Below are 21492 nucleotides of genomic sequence, written 5' to 3' on the forward strand. Positions count from 1 at the left end.
TCCGTCCTTCACCAATAATGACCTTTTATAGAGCCGTGACTATCCTTAACTTGAAATACCATCACAAAAATCTCAGAAGTCTGTCTTTTGACCCCACATAGTCCACTGGAGCACAGGGTTTTTATTTATGTCACTCTAATATGCAGTCTTAGTTCATTACTGGATTAACTTGTGCTTGAGGGGAAAACCAACCGCCGTTGATCCGTGAAATGTTTGGTGTAAGCATTATTGTTTTGGGAACTCAGAGGCAACGTGAGGGGTTGCAAGAAAGCAAATGCTTTCCAAATGCTGCATTTACGCAAAGTAACTTACACGGAAAACTCCACATATTGCCACATGAGTGGAAAACGTGTTTCTAACAGGATAACCTACAAATACTATACCAAATCACTCTTAAATCGCATTTTCAGTGCATGTCACTCGTTCCCTTACATGTTCACAATCGTAATGCAAAAGTAAAGAATGGAAATATGCCCTTGGTGAGGTTGTTCAGCCAAGGAGAACGAACCCAATGTTTCAATGAACAACCGTAAGAACGAAACACCTACTGCTTTCCAGAACATAAAAACAAAACCACACAACTCATTTTGTTTGTTTTAATATTTTTGAGAGATCTAACAAATAACAATTTGGTGCAATAGCATTTCGGTCAATGAAAAAAACAACAACAACAGATATAACAGACTTATATTATGATTATTGCCATTTGAAGGTAGTCTGAGACAGTGTAACATGAGTCCATCAAAACCATTACATCATCAGTGTAAACTATTCATTCTAAATGTGTTCAAAAAGCATCGAAAGAAAAAGAGTCCAAAGTAAATTAATGGCAAGAGAGCTGTGTTTAAGCTACACTGATAGTTTTACAGTGTGTAAAAAGTAACACCAAAACATTGAATTGTTTTTTTTTTTTTCCTTTTAAATTTTTGATCTGGGTCCTTTAAACATTAACCTACATCTTCCCTAAGACAAGTATAATGTTTTATTTTAAATAATAAAAAAAGAAATACAAAGTTTAAAGTTTTAACCATCACATGATCAGTACTTTACATTTCAAACATGCTCTGACTTTACAGATGTGAAATACTACAGTGTTGAACTGCCTGGTTAAAAAGAGTAATAATCAGTTCTGAGTTTCATTAACTCAATATGTGCTCAGTGTAAGATGTCCGTGTTTGGTCATATTTGCAGTAATATTGTCAGTATCTTGGAAATGCTCACTGGACTGGCTGTGGAGTAGATTCCGTAAACACATCAACACTATATACATTTAAATCAATACCATCAGTGCTTTAATATACACTTGTAAGTAGGGCTGGGCTATATATATATATATATATATATTTTTTTTTTCTTTCAAAAGCCAATATTCGAATATCACTCCATTAATGGTTTGTTTGAAACTATCCTATCACCCAGCCCGACTTTTAAGCCCTTCATACTTCCTCCACTACTCCTTTAAAGAATAAATACTGTAACAGGTGAAACATTATCTGTAATACTTCGTGATATTTCTCTAATACTGATTTTACTGATAAAAAAGACAAAGATTTCTATATGTTTGGCATTATGCGGTAGTACTACTAAAATGAATATGGATGATTTATTTATTTCCCATTTATTTTACTCTTTTAAAATAAGAGCTAAGCCACAGAACTGGAAATGTAAAGCACTAGAGGTCATTTAGAAACAATTCATTGCAACAGCTTCAAAGCCAAATGAAATCCTTTTTATAATAGAGAACGAGTACATAAGACAGCACATGCTTTAGGGAATCATTATAGTGTTGATAAGACAAATGGTCCATGATTCTGCCATGGGACAGGTCAGATCCACGCCGCAGAGGTCACTACAGTGTAAACCAGCATTGCCTCGATATCTGCGTGTTCTGTGACTTACCGTGCAATTTATACAGCGTCGGGCAACACAGTGCAAGTGAAAGTCACAGTATGTAACAGAGTAACCTCACAAGGGTACCAAACATGGGCCCTGGAGTAAACACCTTGCAAAGAGTCTCAGCATCTTTTGCTTAATATCCTACTAAAGACATTTCATATAAGTGATTAGACTCGAACTATTCAAATCTGAATACAATTTTAAAATGCATTCAATGTAGTGTCTTCATAACATTTGCATCTTAAAAAAAAATTAGAGGCCTACATACAAGTGTTTCCAGCATTCTTAAAAGCATCCCAGCATATGCTCCCAAAATCAACAAAAATAAGACTCAATAGTGTTCTTAAAGCAGTGTTTTCTAGAATTACCACTTTTTAAGCCAATTCTAGAATTACACCCGACCGACCTTTGCATCGCCTATGGCACCCCACACATCAAACACAAACTCATCTGGAAATGCGAAATCACCCAGAGTCTCGTCCAAAGCTTCGGCAAACTCATCTGGGTTCTTTTTGTCTTTGCCGAGCTCCACCATCGTGGCAGCTGTAAATGAGTGTGGGAGTTAGAAACAACACTTAAAAAACAACTGTACAAAAACTGCAATATGCAGGGAAACATACCAAGTTCACTGTCTCTAATGCCCATGTAGCTCTCCAACAGATCATCGACTTTCTCGATAGCTTTTTCCTCAAATGCTGACGGCTGCAATACAAACAAAGAATGAAAATATTAAAGATTACCTTCCTCAGCTTAAAATGATGATTAATTAATTAATTGTGCTATTGTGGTTGGTTGTCTGTGATGTTGTTGCAAATTTTGCTGATTAGTCACCTGAATAATGTTATCTAGCTGGCATAGCACATAAGTTTTTGCCGATTTTGTAAAATTGTGAAAGACTTGAGAGCATCAGTAAAAATATTGTAAACTACAAAACAATCTTTAACATCTGCATTACTGACTACAAGTGTGTTTATGAATATATATGGTGTGTGTGTGTATATATACACAATATACATATATATATATATATATATATACACACACTCCCCTCCAAAAGTATTGGGACAGTGAGGCCAATCCCTTTATTTTTGCTGTAGTTCATCAGCATGCATTGATTAATCAAATGTTGTAGCAAAAAAATAATAATAATAATAATAATGCGACCAAGTTATGTGCTCGTGCGACCAACTGAGAAAGTTAGTCGCAAAAGAGCGACCAGTGGGAAGAATGAGTCTAGAGCCCTGCTTTCCAATCACACAAATGCAAACACGTATCCACTGACTCAGGAACTGAACTGATCTGAGTTCACTGTGCATTTAACTCGATGGTCTTACCAGTTCCTCTACGGTGGCTGGTCCTTTAGACCTCAGGCGCAGAGTTCCTCTGCCTGTTCCTAACTGTGCAGAGCCCGACCTGCTTCCCGACCGCTGACTGATCATGTCTTTAAAAAAAAGGTTAAAAAAAATCATCATATCAGATTCACTGTGGCCGTCAATGTCAGCTACAGGATATTCAAAAACACTTACCAAATGCCTTCAAAGGTTCCACCAGCTTCAGGAAAAATGTTTTCCCTTTGGGTAGTTCCTTCAGCATCTTGGCAACCTCATAATGGCGGCAGCCAATGAGTACCTGCCCGTTGATTGACTCGATCATGTCGCCCACGTTGATGACCTGGATCTGATGAATAATACTGCCTTCTCTTATTCTCTGCAAAGGAAACAGATGGTTTTCTGATGATCACAGCTTTGTAGCAGGCTGGGAGGTATGACTGGTCAAGATGAGGATAAACTTATTATTAAGGAGTGTTTGGTAGGTATAACGTGAAGTAAGGTGTATACTCTTTACGGTTGTTGAGCAATGGCACAAATTGATTCATTAATATAGAAATCAACTGATGTGCAATCACAAGCATGCGTATATCAGCACATTTACAACAATTAAGAATCGGAAAAAAAACATTTTTGTAATGTTAGTTTTAGTACTGTTAATCTTTTGTTTTTAAACAAAATATTACATAATGTGGGGCTTATAAATGAGATGAATTATCTTTTTTATCATTTTTTTTTAAAGAAAGTCTCTTATGGCAAAGGTGACAATTATTTGATCACAAATACAGTAAAAACAACATCTATTATTATAATTTCAAATTACTGTTTTCTATTGTAATATATTTTAAAATGCAATTTATTCCTGATGTTAAAGCTGAATTTTCAGCATCAATATTACAGTCTTCAGTGTAACATGATCCTTCAGAAATAATTATAATATACTGATTTGCTGTTCAAGAAACATTTTATATTATTACCAATGTGCTGCTTAATATTTTTGTGGTGACTGAGAATTTATTTTTTGTAACATTATAAATGTCTTTACTGTCACCTTTGAACAATTTAATGCATCCTTGCTGAATAATAGTATTAATTTCTTAACACCAAAATTTTTAGACATGAAAATCATGAATGTAAATGCATCCTTAAAATCCCAGGTCATTCCTCTCACCTTAATGAAAGCATATCCAGCTCCATTATCAGTGATGGTGAGCCCCAGTGCATCCTCTCCTTTAAAGACCTCCACCTCTTTTTTCTGGCCCTTCACATGAGCAAATATAAAGTCCTCCAGTCCGATCTGGCCACCCAAAAGTTTATCCATATCCACTTTGTGAGTATTCAGAGTACAAAACATCACCTGACATAAGGACATAAGCATTTAGTCAGTATAATCACTAAAGTCTACATTTATAACAAGGGAAATGCCGCTCACCTCTGTTGGAGGAATCCCAAAGGCCTCTCCTATCTTGGCGTAGAGCTCGCGCACGTTGCTGAAGCCCTCGATGCGACCCGTGGGGCTGCCGTGAGCCAGCTGGGTGTGGAAGATCAGCCGAGGTCGCAGGCTGGTGGGTGGAGGTGGTAGGCCCTCATGGGCAGCCCCTTCGCTCAGGCCAACCCTGCCACCATCCAGGCCATCCAACCCTGGGATGTTCAGTCCAGCCCGGATGGGCTCGGCCTCCTCGTTCTCCACAAGTGGAGACGCCTTCTTTCTGCGTCCCAATCCAAGTGGCATTTTAGATGCTGCTGTCTTCGTTTCTTGTACAGGCACAATGTTTTAATACAAGAGGGGTCTTTGCAGCACCTTTAATGTTGTTCTTTATGTGCCCAAATCAAAGTGCAAAGTGTCTTCAACCCATTCAAAAGAAATCTCCAGACCTGTGATACAAAGATGGACAAACAGGGATCAAAAAAAGATACATTTGTAGCAAATGTAATAGAAAAGCAAAGAAAATAAATAATAATAATTTAAACTTGAATTTGGGTAAAATTATAAATCAACATAAATAAAATACTAGTTACATACAAACAAAAACAAGAAACATTGCATTAAAAAGTAAATATAAAAATGTGTTTTATTGTATATATTATGCATAATTATAAATGTATTTTCTATACTTTTGCTAGCCTTGAATTCAACAGTTCCTGGTATTTCCAGGTTTTCTATTACTATTTTTTCACTTTTTTTCTTTATAATAAGATTTAATGCATAAATGTAACTTCTATCATTGTATTCAAAATAGCCTGATTCTTCCATCTTTTCTACGACTGTGGGAACTTAAGATAGGGTTACACTTACACATATTTGAATGTGCATTCACAGTTCCTGCATTTCAAGTAATATAAATAAGTGCAGAATTTCATGGTCACTTCTATAATATCTACGTCATCATTCTTATACATTAATCACAATTAACAAACTGAGTGAGCAAAGGATACATTTGTAACAAATTCAATATACAAACAAAGCAGTTTTATTTAAATGTATAAGGATTTATAAGTACTGGGTCTACACTGTTTATTTACAGTCATCCAGCAAGCAAACACGAACAGCAACCTGACTAAAAATGATCAACTAAACTCAAATGCCGACCACTTTCATGTGTTGAAGGTTCAGGATTAAAGCAGCCTTACATGTTTCTATTTATAGACTGAAGCCAAAGCAGCTAAAAGTTAGCATGTTAGCATCCTCTGGACATCACGACACTTACCAAACTAACACTGACAGAGAGGAAACCATGAACCGCTGGGACGTCGGGCTTATAATCTATTCATTATAAAAAAGATGATTGTTGAGGAGGGTTAAAGCGGGAGTTTAGGGAGTATGTTGTGGTATGTGAGAGAAAGGCTCTCAACACAACCTGCAGTTCTTCCTCTACTGAAGCCAAACCCTCGCGCACTGCTGCCATCTACAGGCGACATGCGCTCAGAACATCAGCCAGCGAGGCTTTCTTCTTCTTTTGTGTTTTATGGTGGTTGGCAAACCAGCTTAAAGGTGCATTTCCGCCACCTACTGGGATTGAGTGTGAGGCCTCTCTGAAAGAAAATATTATATACTATTTAAAAAAAAAAAAAACTTAATTCTTCTAATCAAATCAGTATATCTTAAATATTTTAGAAGAAAATCTTAAACCCTTAACTTTCTTTCACTATTAAATGCCTCACAATGTAAAAGCACATGTTCAACTCACTTTTTTCCTATTATATGCAATGAATAATTAAGGTTAGAGTGTCCTATACGGATCCTGGCTATAACAGTATCTTCTCTTCGGTTTCCATATACCTTTCTTTCAATACCCACTTTATGTTGAATGCTAAATAGATGTCTCCATTTTGACTCTTTATTCCATACATTTTGCCACATACTTGCAACTGCTGTTTTAATAATACCTTTTACTTCTACTTGATTTTCTATATCAATCTCTTCTTTTCTCAACGCTGACTTGGCTTATCCGCCTGCTCATTCCCTTCTACACCTACATGGGCAGATATCCATAGAAATTCTACTCTTACTCCTGTTTTATTTACTCTATATACATTTTTTTTTTTCATAGAGTATATCCTGTCTAGCTGCTGATTTTCCCCTGTTTAAGCGGTTTAATACCGAGTATGATTCTGAACAAACTACTACACTTATAGGATTAATTTCTTCCAGCCACTGCATAGCCATTAGAATTGCCATCATTTCTGTTGTGAATACAGATACATCGTTAGATAACCTCTTAACATTTCTATATTTAAAATAGGGTATATATTTATTATATATTTTAATATTTAGCATGTGTGTTTGGCAGTGTTATTTCTTAGGATTACTGATAAACTATACTGTCGTGATTTGTATTTGTTATCTATTTTAATTTTAGTTCAATAATGTCTGAATTTATTGTCTGTAGGTCTTTTATTAAGTTTTAATTTGATTTGAGTTATTTTAATATTTCAACAAACTAAATTGAAATGAAATGATATATATATATATATATTGAATTTATAAATGTGTGTATATATATATATGTGTGTGTGTGTGTGTGTGTGTGTGTGTGTGTGTGTGTGTGGTTGTACATATATATAGTTGTTGTTGTTTTTTTGGTGTTTGGCTTAGTGTTATGTTAGAATCATTATTAAACTCTTATACCTTTTGTTCTTTAATATTTTTAACTTTATTTTTTGGTTTTTAATTTAAATAATAATAATACATAATATATATATATATATATGGCTGCGGTTGTATACCCAGAATCTGGATTTTTTGACACATCAGTATATATTTGAATACTACTGAAATAGTTTTGTTTCAAATATTGATCCACTACTATTTCTTTAGGCATACACCTTTCCTTTTCATTTATTTCATTGCATTTGGAAGAGCTACCGTTGAGCTTATTTTTATATCATTCATTTCTATCTTCTTAGCATCTGCATCGGCATTCCATCCAAAGCTACTACAATTTACATACTCATATTCCCAACATTTCTGTAATACATCTTTGACTGGATAGGTTTCTACATGCCCCCGTACAGAACACCAGTATGCAATCTTTAACTTAAAGTCTCCAGAGGTCTAAAGGCAACTCCACCATTTCCACCTGCATCGCTGAGATTGGCGATGTTCTAAATGCCCCACTGATGTAATGCTAAATAATATGTTACGTCTTAGGTGTCTAGGGCTTTAAAGATAACGTAACAATATTAAGGGTTTAAGAAGAGCATTTGGCCGAGCCCCTGCCACAGCATAACAACAATAACTACAACCAGATCAATTTAACAGGTTTTATTCACAGTTCAGAAAGTATACAATATCTTCCAAACAAAGAAAGAAGTCAAATTAAAAGGGAAGCAAAACCTTCAGGAGGGGGTGGATTGCCAAAATAACAAACAAAATCATTTCTATTCTGGGGTTAAATTCTTTCTACACCTGTCAAATAAAAGGAAAACAACAACAAAATTATACTCTCTCTCCCTATCTGATCCTCAAAGCAGTAAAAAAAAAAAGGCGCCCGCCTCCCTACAGCTTCCAAAAGGGTAACAGTCAATCAGTAGAGTACAGCTTAAGCTGTTGGTAGCAGGGAAAAACAAAACAAAGGTTAAACAGCAAAACCGTAGGCTATATATCTTGCTTAGCAAAGGGCACAAAGATTAGCTAGCTTCTAGCTAACCACACAGTTAGTCAACAATTCTTTAGATTAGTAAAGATTACAACCATACATCTAGTGAAAAGCAAAAAAAGCTGTGCTTGTAAGAAACAAATCTATCACTGAAGTAACTTTATTGTCACTTCTGGCCATAATAACAGCCTCTAGTGAGAAGATCCATCCACTGTTTTCCTCTCACATCAAAATCCACCGATATATTTGTTTAGAACTGCTTTTGCTCATAAACGTACTTCATCGGTGCATATTTCACTCCTAATTCAGATGAGACGACTTACTGGAGAAAACATTGTTATGGATAGACGACTCGTATTTTAGCCGGACGCAATATTTTAAAGTTAGAAACATTTTAATGATGGATTTGTTTCTAACAAACACACAGCCTTTGGCTTCACAAGACATTAAGTAATGGACTGGAGTCATGTGAATTACTTATGGATTATTGTGATGTTTATCAGTTGTTTGGACACTCATTCTGACGGCACCCATTCACTGCAGAGGATCCTTTAATGAGCAAGTGATGTAATGATAAATTTCTCCAAATCTGTTCTGATGGAGGAACAAATTTATCTACATCTCAGTTGGCCTGAGGGTGAATAAACGTTCAGTTAATTTTAATTTTTGGGTGAACTATATTCCTTAAGCTCATTCAAAGAGAATAGAGAAGACAGAGGAACAGCTCAGGCATTTAAAGAGGCAGACAACAAAACTGCAGTGCACTTACAACAAACAGCACATTATCATCTATTGGTGTGGACATTAATATTCATGATAGTTTGTGATGCGAACGGGCCCTTGCATACATCAGTAGAGTATAAATAGAAAAAAGTATAACTTTTCTACTTAAAAAAATACTTACGACTCTTGTAGTGCTGACAATCACAATCATACTTTTCCATGATCATGCATGCATTCTTGTATAGTAACAGACTTACTACAAGACAGCACTTGTAAAGCCTTTAATTGCAAGAAATAAAAACAATTACGCTTGATAAAGAATCGTGAAGCATTTTGCAAACAAAAAGCCATCTTTTTACAGAAACGCACATATTCCATAACGCTGTGAATTTAAAAAGCATGCTGATATGATGCAGCAATAATGTGTGAGGTACTTTAAACTGTGCCATTGCAATCTGCATACGTTTGGCACAAATACTGTCATTCCTTACAAAATTACTTCTGGTAATGGCAGTTTTAAGATGCAAAATCCAATGAAGTCTATAAAATCGCCATCATCTCAATATGTGCACTACAATAACAGCATAAATATATGACACTAACATAAGAGTGTTTCCAGGGCCATGAAAGAATATTATGAATTCTTTTCAAGCTACATTTATTGCAAGCAAAACAAGGTTCAAGTTGTATTTAATGTTTTATAGTGTTCCCACATTCCCACAAATGAATGCTCCTTAGCAAATTAGAAGTCTTGAAAGCTGAAGTGTGTAATTTTGCTACACGCCATTTATGCTTTCCAAAACATCACCCATTAATAGTTAATTAAAAGTACATTCAGGCATTTTTAAACCTGAAATATACTTGGCTGCAACAAACAAATAACTAGAGGAGGGATGGTCTGAATGGAGCAGTTATGTGCTAAAAGACAGTGGGAATCACAGTAACCCATCATGGGTCACTCCTAGCAGGAGAAAGCCAGTGATGTCTGGAGTGTAAATGTGTGGTCACATTTACCATTGCTCAGTGAATTTGCATGGTTGAAATTCGGTCTTTCCAATAGGAATCTATGAGTTTGGGAATTCCGTACGAACGTTTCTGCGACCGTTTCAAAGCAGTCACAGAAATTCACTGCGTTGGGCACAAGAAAGCTGCTTCATTTGAAAATCTGCGTGGGGAAAATTTTTGCCCTCACACAGATTCCTATTCTCCTTATTTTTAACGTACGAGCTGATGCAGCCGTTAACTTTAAGGTGCGAGGCATCCGTTGCCTTCCAGTCATTTTAATGACAAAACTGCTTGTTATACTGCTTGACATTGCAAACATGTATTTCTTATCATATTATTTTAGTGTATTGTCAATAATAAACACACTGATTTGCAGCACAAGCAGTTTTATTGTACTAATAGACCTTGTAGCTCCGCCCCTTTTTTGCACCGCTCGTTGTCTTGTCTTCCATTTGTATTTCCACAGCGTTACCGTAAGTTTGTATGAATTTATGAATTACCACTCATTTAAAATCTTCCCAGTCTTCTGACGATAATGACATCCGCATCATGATAAATTTTGTTAGCTCTACTTTAAATAAACCCACTTCACCAGTTTATTAATCTTCAACAGTGATGCTATAGAGCTACCACAAAAACTGAAGTTCAAAATTCTAAAAACTAAAGTTCTAAAGATGACTCCACACTTGTTTCTCTGACGCATAAGGTCTATTCCAAGCCACAACCTTCCTGTCTTCTGTCTCAATCCGACATGGAAGTGACTTTAACTGCAATATATAGCTAATTTTGCCCTTCATCACAACTGTGAGGGGGTGAATAAAAAAAATATATATATATTAAGCCTTAAAGTTCTGTATAATTAAGGGCATGGCCACTTGAGTGACAGGTGGATTGCCTGCTTGTCAAGTTAGGCAGGCGTGGTTTCAGCAACCAGGCACCTCAGCTCCACCCACGCCCCACCTCTTTGCCCATTTCCGATTATCAAGGAGTGACGTACTGCCAAGATGACAAAAGCCACTCTGGGTTTTAAAAATGCTCTTCAGAAACCTATGAGTGACGTTACAGACACTAGGCCCATGTTTTATACAGTCTATGGTCTATTCATCTTGTTATTTACCTATAGCGCCTAATGAATCAGAAATCTCGCACATTCACAGAAAATAGCTTACTTCAACACTGAAAAATGAGGTGGATTGGAATGACTCCATTTCCCCAGTGAAATTTTATCAAGCAATGGTAAACGTAACCACACTTTAACATGCTCTGGAAGCACTGTGATAATGCTCAAGAGCCTTTGTGAATTTCCTGGGCTCACTCTATGCAAAGAAACTCCCGTCATTGGGATTCCACACACCCACAATCACACGCACACTTCTACAATTACTATTTGAGATCCTCAGAAATGTATAAAACCCTATTGTTCAGCATTGATATTACTGTTAAGTACAATGTTGACTGCTCAGAGACTAAAATTGGAATATTATTTTAATAAAAGAAAATATAAACAGATTCAAAGGGAAAGAAACCTGAAGAAGCAAACAGGAGGATGACGGAGCATTTACTTGGAGGTACCGCAAAACAATATATTACTTCTGAAATGTTTCACAGTGTTTTGTAAAAGTGCATTGCGATATAAGTAAGGGGGTATAAATAATCTGTTGGGAGCTCTATTGTGTTTCTCTGAGCTTGACTTTTGTGTATTTACCACTGATACTTTCAGGTGCAATAATATCTAGAAAATTAGAAGGGCCCAATCATAGGATCTGTGTGTTGAGAGTCTGTCCTCCAGTGCTTGCAACGCTCAAGGTGGTAGGATCTGAACCAGAGATTCACGGGCACTCGGTCCCAACTTGTCCGGAAATTTCACTGAGAAATCAAGCACCATGTCTCCTCTCTTTTCAGGACATTTGGACAGTGGCAGTCCTTCTCCCACTATCCTCTTCTTCATACCGGGTTTGATGACATCACGTGATGTCACTGTGACAGTTCTACCGTCCAAGGTGGGAGCGCTGATGGTGCAGCCGCATAGAGCCTGAGTAAGTGATGGTTAAGAGAGAATAACAAGATTAACAAGATTTCCTTATTTAACCCCAAGGCTACATGAATAACCAAAATAATACCAAAATCACTATATGCCATACTGCCATTATCAAATCACAGAGGTTGCGATTTAAATAAATAAATATATGCACCGCCTGTTTGAGAGCGACACTGTGTTTGCAGCTCATGATCCTGTGTTTTCAGCATCTCAGAGCTAGTTTCACAGTAAATGCCACTCCATACAAACTCACCCCTGCATGTTAAGTAACTTTATCTCAGCAGCAGACACTTGACACTCACCTCTCGGAGGGATACCCTTGCAGGGTAGATGATGTCAGAGCCGTCTCTCCTAAAAACTGGGTGAACCTTGTCCTTAACCACAAACACTATGTCGGCAGGGATGTTGGTTGGCGTCTCATCTCCCTCTTTAGGAAAGGTAATCTTGGTCCCCTCCTTCCAGCCACGTTTGATGTCCACGGTGAGGATCTTGTCTTCGGTGCGCATGGTGCAGCCATCCAGGTTCAGCCTCTTGCGAGAGATCTTCATCTTTTTCGTACAACCAGAGAACACTTCTTCCAGACTCACCTTGAGCTCGTGCACTACTGGGGGATCTTTCTTCTTTTCTCGGCCCCCGTGCACACCGCCTACCCGAGACTTGAAAGATCTGGGAAATCCACCCATTCCTCCCATTCCGAAGGCCGCAAAGGGGTCGTCAATGTCCATGTCATTATCTGCGCCCCCAGCAGACGCAAAAAACTGATCGAACGGGCTATGGCCACCAAAGAACTCTGCAAACATGGCGTGAGGATCGCCATGAAAAGCATAGCTAGGGCCATTGCAGCCACCTCCGGCATGTCCCTTCAGCCCTGCAGGAGAAAGAAATGATGTTTACAGAAAAACAGCAGATCAACATTTGGGAAAATATAAGAAACAGCTCACAAGAATGACCCAGTCACATGGTACAGTTTGGATTTTTAATCTGGAGATCAGAGGGGGTTTCATAAAGTCTCTAAAAACCCTACTCACTCCAGTGTTTGCAGCATTCAGAGAAACGGTCATCAGGCTTCACTCAAACAGAGATGCTAAAGCTCTACTGCTACTGTGGGAGCTCACTTAATCCATACACGCCTCATTTACGGCCCCGATAATACTTCAAGCGAAATCCAAGAGCAAATGGGTGTGATGTAATTTCGAAAAAAATGTGGCCAAAATGGTGTTTGTTTGGAGTGGTGGATTGAAGCAACTTGCCAAACTCTCTGGAAAACATTGCACCTTCTGGAAAACACTTTCAAATTGCCTTTGGCACATGATGATTCCAATATAAGTGGCTGTTGGAAATCTTTTCAGGTTCATTTCGTAAACAATGGAGCCAGACTGAGACCTCCATATATTTGAAAATAAACCATATAGGTCCTTAAAATGAAGATACCAAAAGTTAAGAACCAGTATTTAAAATTCAATTGCCTTGAGCTACAGGCAAACTTTGGGGAAAAAATGTGAGAAGTGCTTTTCCCGTTTTTTTCACAATTGGCATATAATGCAAAACAAATGCTAAAATCAATCAACAGATTGATAAAGTCCATCTTTCTAAAATAATTTTCCTCTTCTGCAATTTGACTCCAAATCTCAGGTGAAAGGTCAAAATCTCATTTTTTCTCCCCTCTACAAAATAGTGTAGCTATTGCTACGTAAATATTAATCAGTGGCATTTCATATTTTTGGCGTATTTTGGCATGAACAAAAAAAACTATTCCACCAGAGACCTCTGGTTGAGTTACACTGAATGACCCGGCTGCTCCTTTCTGCTGTCATTTTTGTTGTGTATTTGCACAGTGTGCATTATGTAAATATCATCAGTGGCAGTATACACATACTGTACAGTACGCAACTTAAATGCAAATGCAAATTAATTTCTTTGCACTCACTTAATTTTATTTTTTTATTGCACATTTAAAACTTTGTTTTACCCTTGAGTGAAGAACAAAAAATAAATAAATAACAGAAACACACATCAGGGCACGTGACACGTCTCTTTTTAATAATAATAATAATAATAATAATAATAATAATAAAGAAGTATCTACAATCTACATAATAAACGATACAATGCAACTGGTTTCCTTTTCAATTTTATTGATTTTCACAACAATGCTGTGGCTGCTGCAATTTGCTAAATTAATAGCATATCCGTGTGTGTATCTATCTGTCAATCAAACTTACAAAGAGTACTAAAGGTGTATTATGGTACCACGAGCAAATTTAAAGGGCGGTCCATCTCTATCTGAATCTTAGTATTTATCTGTTTCATAGCACTGTTTTTGGATATGTTCGATGGCAAACATCAATTAATAAATGTATATCAAAGTACCATATCTAAAATCATCACTGGTTCTATCACAGTGCATTGTACAGACTATCTATCTATCTATCCCTCTGTCTGTATCTTTGTTATCTATCAAAAGAACAAAAAGTACTAAAAGGTGTAACATGGTACCACCACAGCACATTTTAAGGGCTATCTATCTATCTATCTATCTATCTATCTATCTATCTATCTATCTATCTATCTATCTATCTATCCCTTTCTCTATATCAGGACAATGACAGCTCTTACCATCCTCTCCACATCTGTCATAGATGTCTTTCTTCTTGGCATCGCTCAGGACATCGTAAGCTTCGGCGATCTCTTTGAATTTATCTTCTGCTCCGGCTGATTTGTTTTTGTCGGGATGAAATCTTAAAGCTTGTTTTCTGTAGGCTTTCTTGATCTCCTCATCTGAGGCGCCCTTCTCTATCCCCAGGATCCTGTAATAATCTTTACCCATCACAACACTCGACTAAAAACCCCGCTGTTGTTCAACTACCTGTTTCCATATGTCGATATCCTCCAAATATTGAACGATCTGGCTAATTTTAAACGATCCTCCTCCTATCCCGTCGAACATGGAGTTTATCAAAGTTATTAATCCAAATCCAAATCCTCACATATCGAGCACAGACACTGCCACGTCCCTGCAATATGCGATCATTTTCCCGAGACTCTTCTAACTTTAATCGATGTAAAACTTTAATATCACACAGAGTTCCCGGCGAGACGAACCGTAATTGACAACGTCGCCGAGCGTCCGCAGAAAGTCCGAGAAAAATTACTTGCTCGGCGTCGCTCGGCGCAGTTGCTGCAGCTGTGATGAACGAGCGCCTCTGCGGCGAGGAGTGTGCACTGCATGCAGTCTAGTACGATCTGCCGGACAAGCAGCGAGTAATAATAAGACAAAACACTACCTTACTATTACTAACTGAATATTGTACAGTATACACCGTATAGTGCCTCTTTTTTTTAAACAGCAAGTAAAACTGTAGGTTTATGCTAATGGTAACTCATGCTAGCAACATGACCTTAGTCAAGTCAAGTTGAGCTTTATTGTCATTCCGCTACATGTGGGGGACATACAGTGGAACGAAATGTCGTGCCTCGCAGGACCACGGTGCTACACATGGACGGATTAACGCACGGGCCTACCGGGCACCTGCCCAGGGCACTGGACCAGAGGGGGGCCCAGCCGAAATACCCCTACTCCCAGAACGCGATTTCAACCGTGCCCTCTCAGATTTTGGAGGCAAGTGGATTTTGAATGCAGCTTCCAAAAGACAAAAAAAAAAAAATAGCCGAATAATATTTTTTATATTTAATAAACGATCACACCGATGTGATTAGATCATTCATTGCGGCACATCATCAGCTGCTAAATTAAAATCTGCATTCGCTCAACTTCGCTGGCTGGCAGCCAGAGACTAGAGCTCTGCACGGGCCTCAAATTTAGGTCCTAGCCCGGCCCACGTCCGACAGCTTATCAGAATTACCGGCCCGAGCCCGTCTTTTTCCCCTTCTCCTTAAACAGCTTATACTACTGTTTCGGGAATTAAAATAGTTCAGTTTGTGTGTAATGCAAAATGATTATATGTCGTTTCGTTTTTTATTAAGTTAATTTAGAGAAACGTTTGGAGCATTTTTGTTCGTTAAATATAGTAATAAATCCTACGTTTTGGTTTTTTAAAGTAATGACCAAGCGGCCAGCGGCAGACAGTGAGCTGATCATATATGTTTAATCAATTTAGCCTTCTCAAATCATCAGGACTTTCCTAAAATAAAATCTATAGATATACTAAAACAGTTCAAGCATATAACAATGTTTAAACATTAAACCTGCGCTATAATAATAATGTGTGCTATAGACTATATACAAGTTTGTGCGGAGAGAGGACGCTAAAGCGCGCTCTGCAGGACATGGAGGCACCAGAGCAAACACTTGCTTTTTTTCCAACAACACGGACTCAGAAAACATTAGTTTATTATTCAATCATTCAAATATCTCCTTACTATTTCCTGCAGACACATTCATGGTTATGTTTGCTGGGGTTTTGCAGCAAGCTTTAGCCTATTGCGTGTATTTGAACGCTGAAGTCACTTGTGCTCCTGCTGCTAAACGGACACTGTTGTCTCCACCAGCGCGGCAATTTTTTTCATCACTAATTGATGGATGTCTAAAATCTAAAAATAAGGAGAAACCTAGGGCCGTCTGAACTATGACTTGAAAATTGGCCTTTTGCCAATTTCCCTGGGGGGAAAAGCTGTTGAGCAGTCTGGCAGAGCAGGCTCTGATGCTCCGGTACCGTCTTCCTGATGGTAGGAGCTGGAAGAGACTGTGGGAGGGATGGGTGGAGTCCTTCACGATGCTGTTGGTTTTGCTGGAGCATCGTGTAAGGAAAATGTCCAGGATGGAGGGGAGAGGGGCACCGATGATCTTTGCAGCTGTGTTCACTGTCCGCTGGAGGGTCTTGCAGTCAGCAGCACTGCAGTTCCCGTACCAGACAGTGATGCAGCTGGTCAGCACACTCTCAATGGTGCCTCTGTAGAATGTGGTGAGGATGGGTGGAGGGAGACTTGCTCTTTTCAGCTGGCGGAGAAAGTGTAGGCGCTGTTGTGCCTTTTTGGAGAGTGACATGGTGTTGGTGGTCCAGGTGAGATCCTCTGTGATGTGCATCCCCAGGAATTTAGTGCTGCTGACTCTCTCCACAGTCGAGCTGTCGATGGTCAGTGGGGGGTGGTCAACGGAGTTTCTTCTGAAGTCCATCACAACCTCCTTTGTCTTCTCCACATTGAGGGAAAGATTATTGGTGCCACACCATTCAGCCAGCTGTGCCACTTCCTCTCTGTAGTGCATTTCATCGTTGTTGCTGATGAGACCTACCACTGTTGTGTCATCAGCAAACTTGATGATGTGGTTGGAGCTGAACTTGGCAGTGCAGTCGTGGGTCAGCAGTGTGAAGAGCAGCGGGCTGAGCACACAGCCTTGTGGGGCACCTGTGCTCAGTGTGGTAGAGCTCGAGGTGTTGTGGTCAACACGGACTGACTGAGGTCTTCCGGTTAGAAAGTCCAGGATCCAATTACACAGAGAATTGTTAAGGCCCAGCAGGTTTAGTTTATTTATGAGCTGTTGTGGGATTATTGTGTTGAATGCCGAGCTGAAGTCAATGAACAGCGCTCTAACATAGGAGTCTTTATTTTCTAGGTGGGTAAGAGCCAGGTGGAGGGTGGAGGAAATTGCATCGTCCGTTGAGCGGTTTGGACGGTATGCAAACTGGAGCGGGTCAAGTGTGTTGGGGAGGCTGGTTTTGATGTTGTGCATGACTAGCCTCTCAAAGCACTTCATCATGATTGGAGTCAGTGCTATGGGACGGTAGTCATTTAGACAGGACACAGGTGATTTCTTTGGTACCAGTATGATTGTTGTGGATTTGAGACATGTGGGGACGACTGCCTGGCTCAGCGAGGTGAGCTATCTATAAACACACTATTGAAGATATCTGTAAGCACATCTGTCAGCTGTGCAGCACAGTCTCTCAGAACACGGCCAGGTTCTTCCTTACGTCGGCTGGAGACAGACAGAGCGCCCAGTCGTTGGGGAGGTGTGGGTAGTTTTTGTGCAGGTGTGTCATTCTACATTTCAAACCGTGAATAAAAGTGGTTGAGTGCATCGGGGAGGGGTGTGTCCTCATCACAAGCCTGTGGCGGGGGCTTGTAGTCAGTGATGGTCCGAATGGCTTGCCACAGGCTCCGTGTGTCTCTGCTGTCTGTGAAGTGGTTGTTGATTTTTTGAGCATATGACCGTTTCGCATTTTTGATGCCACAGGACAGATTGGCTCTTGCTGTTTTGAAGGCTGTTTTATCTCTTGATCTGAATGCTTCATCTCTGGTCTTTAGCAGCCCACAAACCTCTGCTGTCATCCATGGCTTCTGTTGGCCTACTTATGTTGAGTAGGCACAGTATTTTCAGTTTTAAATATGTTAATGTAAATAATGACTCAAAAATGTTTCTTACATTTTAGTATTTGTCCCATCACCTCATAACATCCCTGTTGAAAGAAAACAGCATATGCTGGCTATGTGTGTTTTGAAGCATGGCTGCTGGTTTTAGCTGGTTTAAGCCGGTTTTTAGCTGGTCACGAGCTGGTTTAAGCTCTAATGGCAACGTCGTATGCACGTAATTTCATTATCATAATTTTTGTACGTTCTTTATATGCTCTCTGATTACCATAATGCTGTTTAAAGTGTAATTAAACTTCAGACACAAGATTGAACGTTCCTTAAAGATAAAATTATTTTCACCAAGTCAAATATGGACGATTGTTTTTAATATAGCAAGTGAAGAAATAGATTGTAGAAATAGTTATGTGTCACCGCACAACCTGCACATCCCATAGATTATTTGTTATTAATATTCGCAAACCATATACTGTATATTTGGCATGGCAGAAATTGCCCCCAGTGGGTAATCTCGCTGAAAACGCTTGTGCTGTGTAGTACACCTGTTAACAATCATTTATATAATATGCCTATAATGCATCCTTAAAAACATATTAAACATCTCAGTAGGCTCAAACACCACAGCCTTTATATAGCCCTATTAATAAATTCACATTAATTACGCCCATAGGAATGTAGAACTGTTAAATATATTGAAATATATTTTGAAACTACATAAAACATAAAGTTTAAAAATTGTTCATTATAACGTTACATGTGTAAATATGTGTACGAAAAAATCTATTCCTATATATATATATATATATATATATATATATATATATATATATATATATGTCTTAGTTTTTAATCAATGTTTTTTCAATGTTATTTCTACACCACGTTTACCATTTCTAAAGCTATTATATTATATCATTATTATATTATATTTACGTAAATTCTGCGTGACTTCTACGTGCTGTAATGTGCGCGCGCGCTGACCTAGAGCAGCTGAAGAAGTCACCATGGAAACGGGGCTGCAGATCAACTGTCAAACAGCTAAACGCCGTCTCTCACTGTTGTTTTCACTAACTTCAGGTAAGTTTAGTCTCTAAAATTCCACAAATAGTACATACAAGCGTTCTTGACACTTTCTTTCATGTAAATGACACGCTTCCGTTGAATATTTACTTTATAGAAATGGTTTAGTGTCTTCGGAAAAAGTCCGTTAGCATCTCAACCCTGAGGCTAACTATAAGAGGTAACGTAGCGTAACTATAGACTTGAACTCTTCTTTCTGAAAGTTTGGGCTTTTAATGGCATCTTATGTGTAGATGAGCGTTTTTTATATAAAGGTTTTGCTGGCAATTTGTCAACAGATGAATGGAAGTAAGCTAATTAACCTAAAGTATGCAGGGATGCGTCACTTAAGTTACATGGAGCGTGAAAATGGGCTGAAACTTAAAACAGGTTTTGATCTTTCATGGCAAACACATATTCTCTGATTTCAGAAGCGGCAGAAAAAAACCCTCTACGACACAGGAGAAGTTCCTGATTTTAACATTTCTGAAGGGAGCTGCTGACAGAGAAATAGAAAACACAGGTGATCTGAGAAAGCTTATTAATAAATAACTTTATATGCATATTTCACAACATATTTTGCCTATATCACCATGCATCTGTAATTTTCTTTAGCAAAATTATATATGTGTGTGTGTTTGCTTGTTAGTTATTTTAAAAGGGCTTTGATGTCCAAACATATAAGTAACACTGTAAGAGCATTACTAAATAAGTAAACCTTAAAATGTACATTCTGTTATTAAAATGTATGTTCTGTAAATGATTATTTTTCTTTTCTGCATTTCACCTCTGCTATAGTTGACATAAACCTGGCATTGTTGGCTCTGTGACAGATTGTTTATGTTCCTAGATTCTTCCACGCTGTCGGCCGTGCTCTAGAGTTGGACCGTATCTCCTGTCGAAGAACATCTCTAGACATTATGAACCATATGACTTGTAAGTAATACCATACACTAACATACACTACCTAAAGTTTAAGGGTCAGATTTGTCTTTTATGCTCACCACTGCTGTATTTATTTGATTAAAAGACAGTAAAACAGCAATATTGTGAAATTACCATTTTTTAATAACTTTTTTCTATTTCAGTATGTTTTAAAAAGTGATCAAAGCTGAATTTTCAGCATCATTATGCCTGTCTTCAATGTCACGATCCTTCAGAAATCATGCTTTGTGAAAACAAGTATAAATTACATTTTACAATATATTCACATAGAAAACAGTTATTTTAAATAATAGTAATATTTCACAACATTACTGTTTTTATTTGTGATCAAATAAATGCAGTTTTCTTGGTGAACATGAGACTTATTTTAAAAACATAACTGACCACAAACTTTAATAACATTCGAATATTCATTCATTTATTCTAATAAAATGCAAAAAGCTCTTAAAAATATTAACGTAAATAGTCATTTTTTCCTCTGGTGATTTGTATTGTATACTCAGAATACAATGCACAGTGACGTAGATTCCCATTCTCTATCTCCAAGCTAGACGCTCTCACACCGTGTCTACAATGGATGCGACAAAGTGACTATTAAAAATCATTTGAACTTTGTGTCAGTATGTCATAAATAGAACGAAGCATCAGTTTACTGTCAGGGATTTGTTGTGCATACATTTGTTGTGCTACATGCCGCATCCAGTGTAGACAACATCATATAATAATAGGTTCTATTGTATTTTGTTGCGCCGTCCGGTGTAGACATGGTGTTAGAACTCCTATTAAATATCGTTATATATGACGTATGTATGATGCCATCCATAATTGATAGAAAGTTTCTATTTCAGAGACTGAAAATCATTAATAAACCAAAAGGCAATTATAACTTATTTCAAGAATAATAATAAGAATAACAAGAATAAATAAAAATGCATGTGTGACTTAATATTGCTTTTTATTTTTCAGTGGGTTGAAAGTTCTCATTAAACACATTGCTTTCTTCTCATCTTTGTGCATTTTCAGATGTTGTGCATATTTATGAATCATATTTTTTTTTACTTTATCTTTGTTT

General features: G+C 37.9%; 2 protein-coding genes across 2 annotated transcripts; both read right to left on the reverse strand.

Annotated features, from left to right (window-relative positions):
- Nucleotides 1-607: 607 nt before the first annotated feature.
- Nucleotides 608-6122, reverse strand: LOC306860671 (PDZ domain-containing protein GIPC1-like). The gene is made up of 7 exons (XM_079402485.1): nucleotides 5933-6122; nucleotides 4657-5099; nucleotides 4396-4581; nucleotides 3423-3603; nucleotides 3231-3337; nucleotides 2517-2598; nucleotides 608-2439 (listed from the first exon to the last, which is right to left on the reverse strand). Exons 2-7 carry the CDS (start codon nucleotides 4954-4956, stop codon nucleotides 2288-2290), a joined length of 1008 nt encoding a protein of 335 aa, XP_079258611.1. The 5' UTR covers nucleotides 4957-5099; nucleotides 5933-6122; the 3' UTR covers nucleotides 608-2287.
- Nucleotides 6123-7975: 1853 nt separating this feature from the next.
- LOC306862169 (dnaJ homolog subfamily B member 1-like) lies at nucleotides 7976-15232 on the reverse strand. Its single transcript, XM_079404841.1, has 3 exons — nucleotides 14706-15232; nucleotides 12392-12957; nucleotides 7976-12083 (listed from the first exon to the last, which is right to left on the reverse strand). The coding sequence occupies exons 1-3, from the start codon at nucleotides 14914-14916 to the stop codon at nucleotides 11853-11855; spliced, it is 1008 nt and encodes a 335-aa protein (XP_079260967.1). The 5' UTR covers nucleotides 14917-15232; the 3' UTR covers nucleotides 7976-11852.
- Between the last annotated feature and the right edge of the window lie 6260 nt (nucleotides 15233-21492).

This window comes from Barbus barbus (assembly GCF_936440315.1).
Source record: "Barbus barbus genome assembly, chromosome: 4".
Taxonomy (NCBI): domain Eukaryota; kingdom Metazoa; phylum Chordata; class Actinopteri; order Cypriniformes; family Cyprinidae; genus Barbus; species Barbus barbus.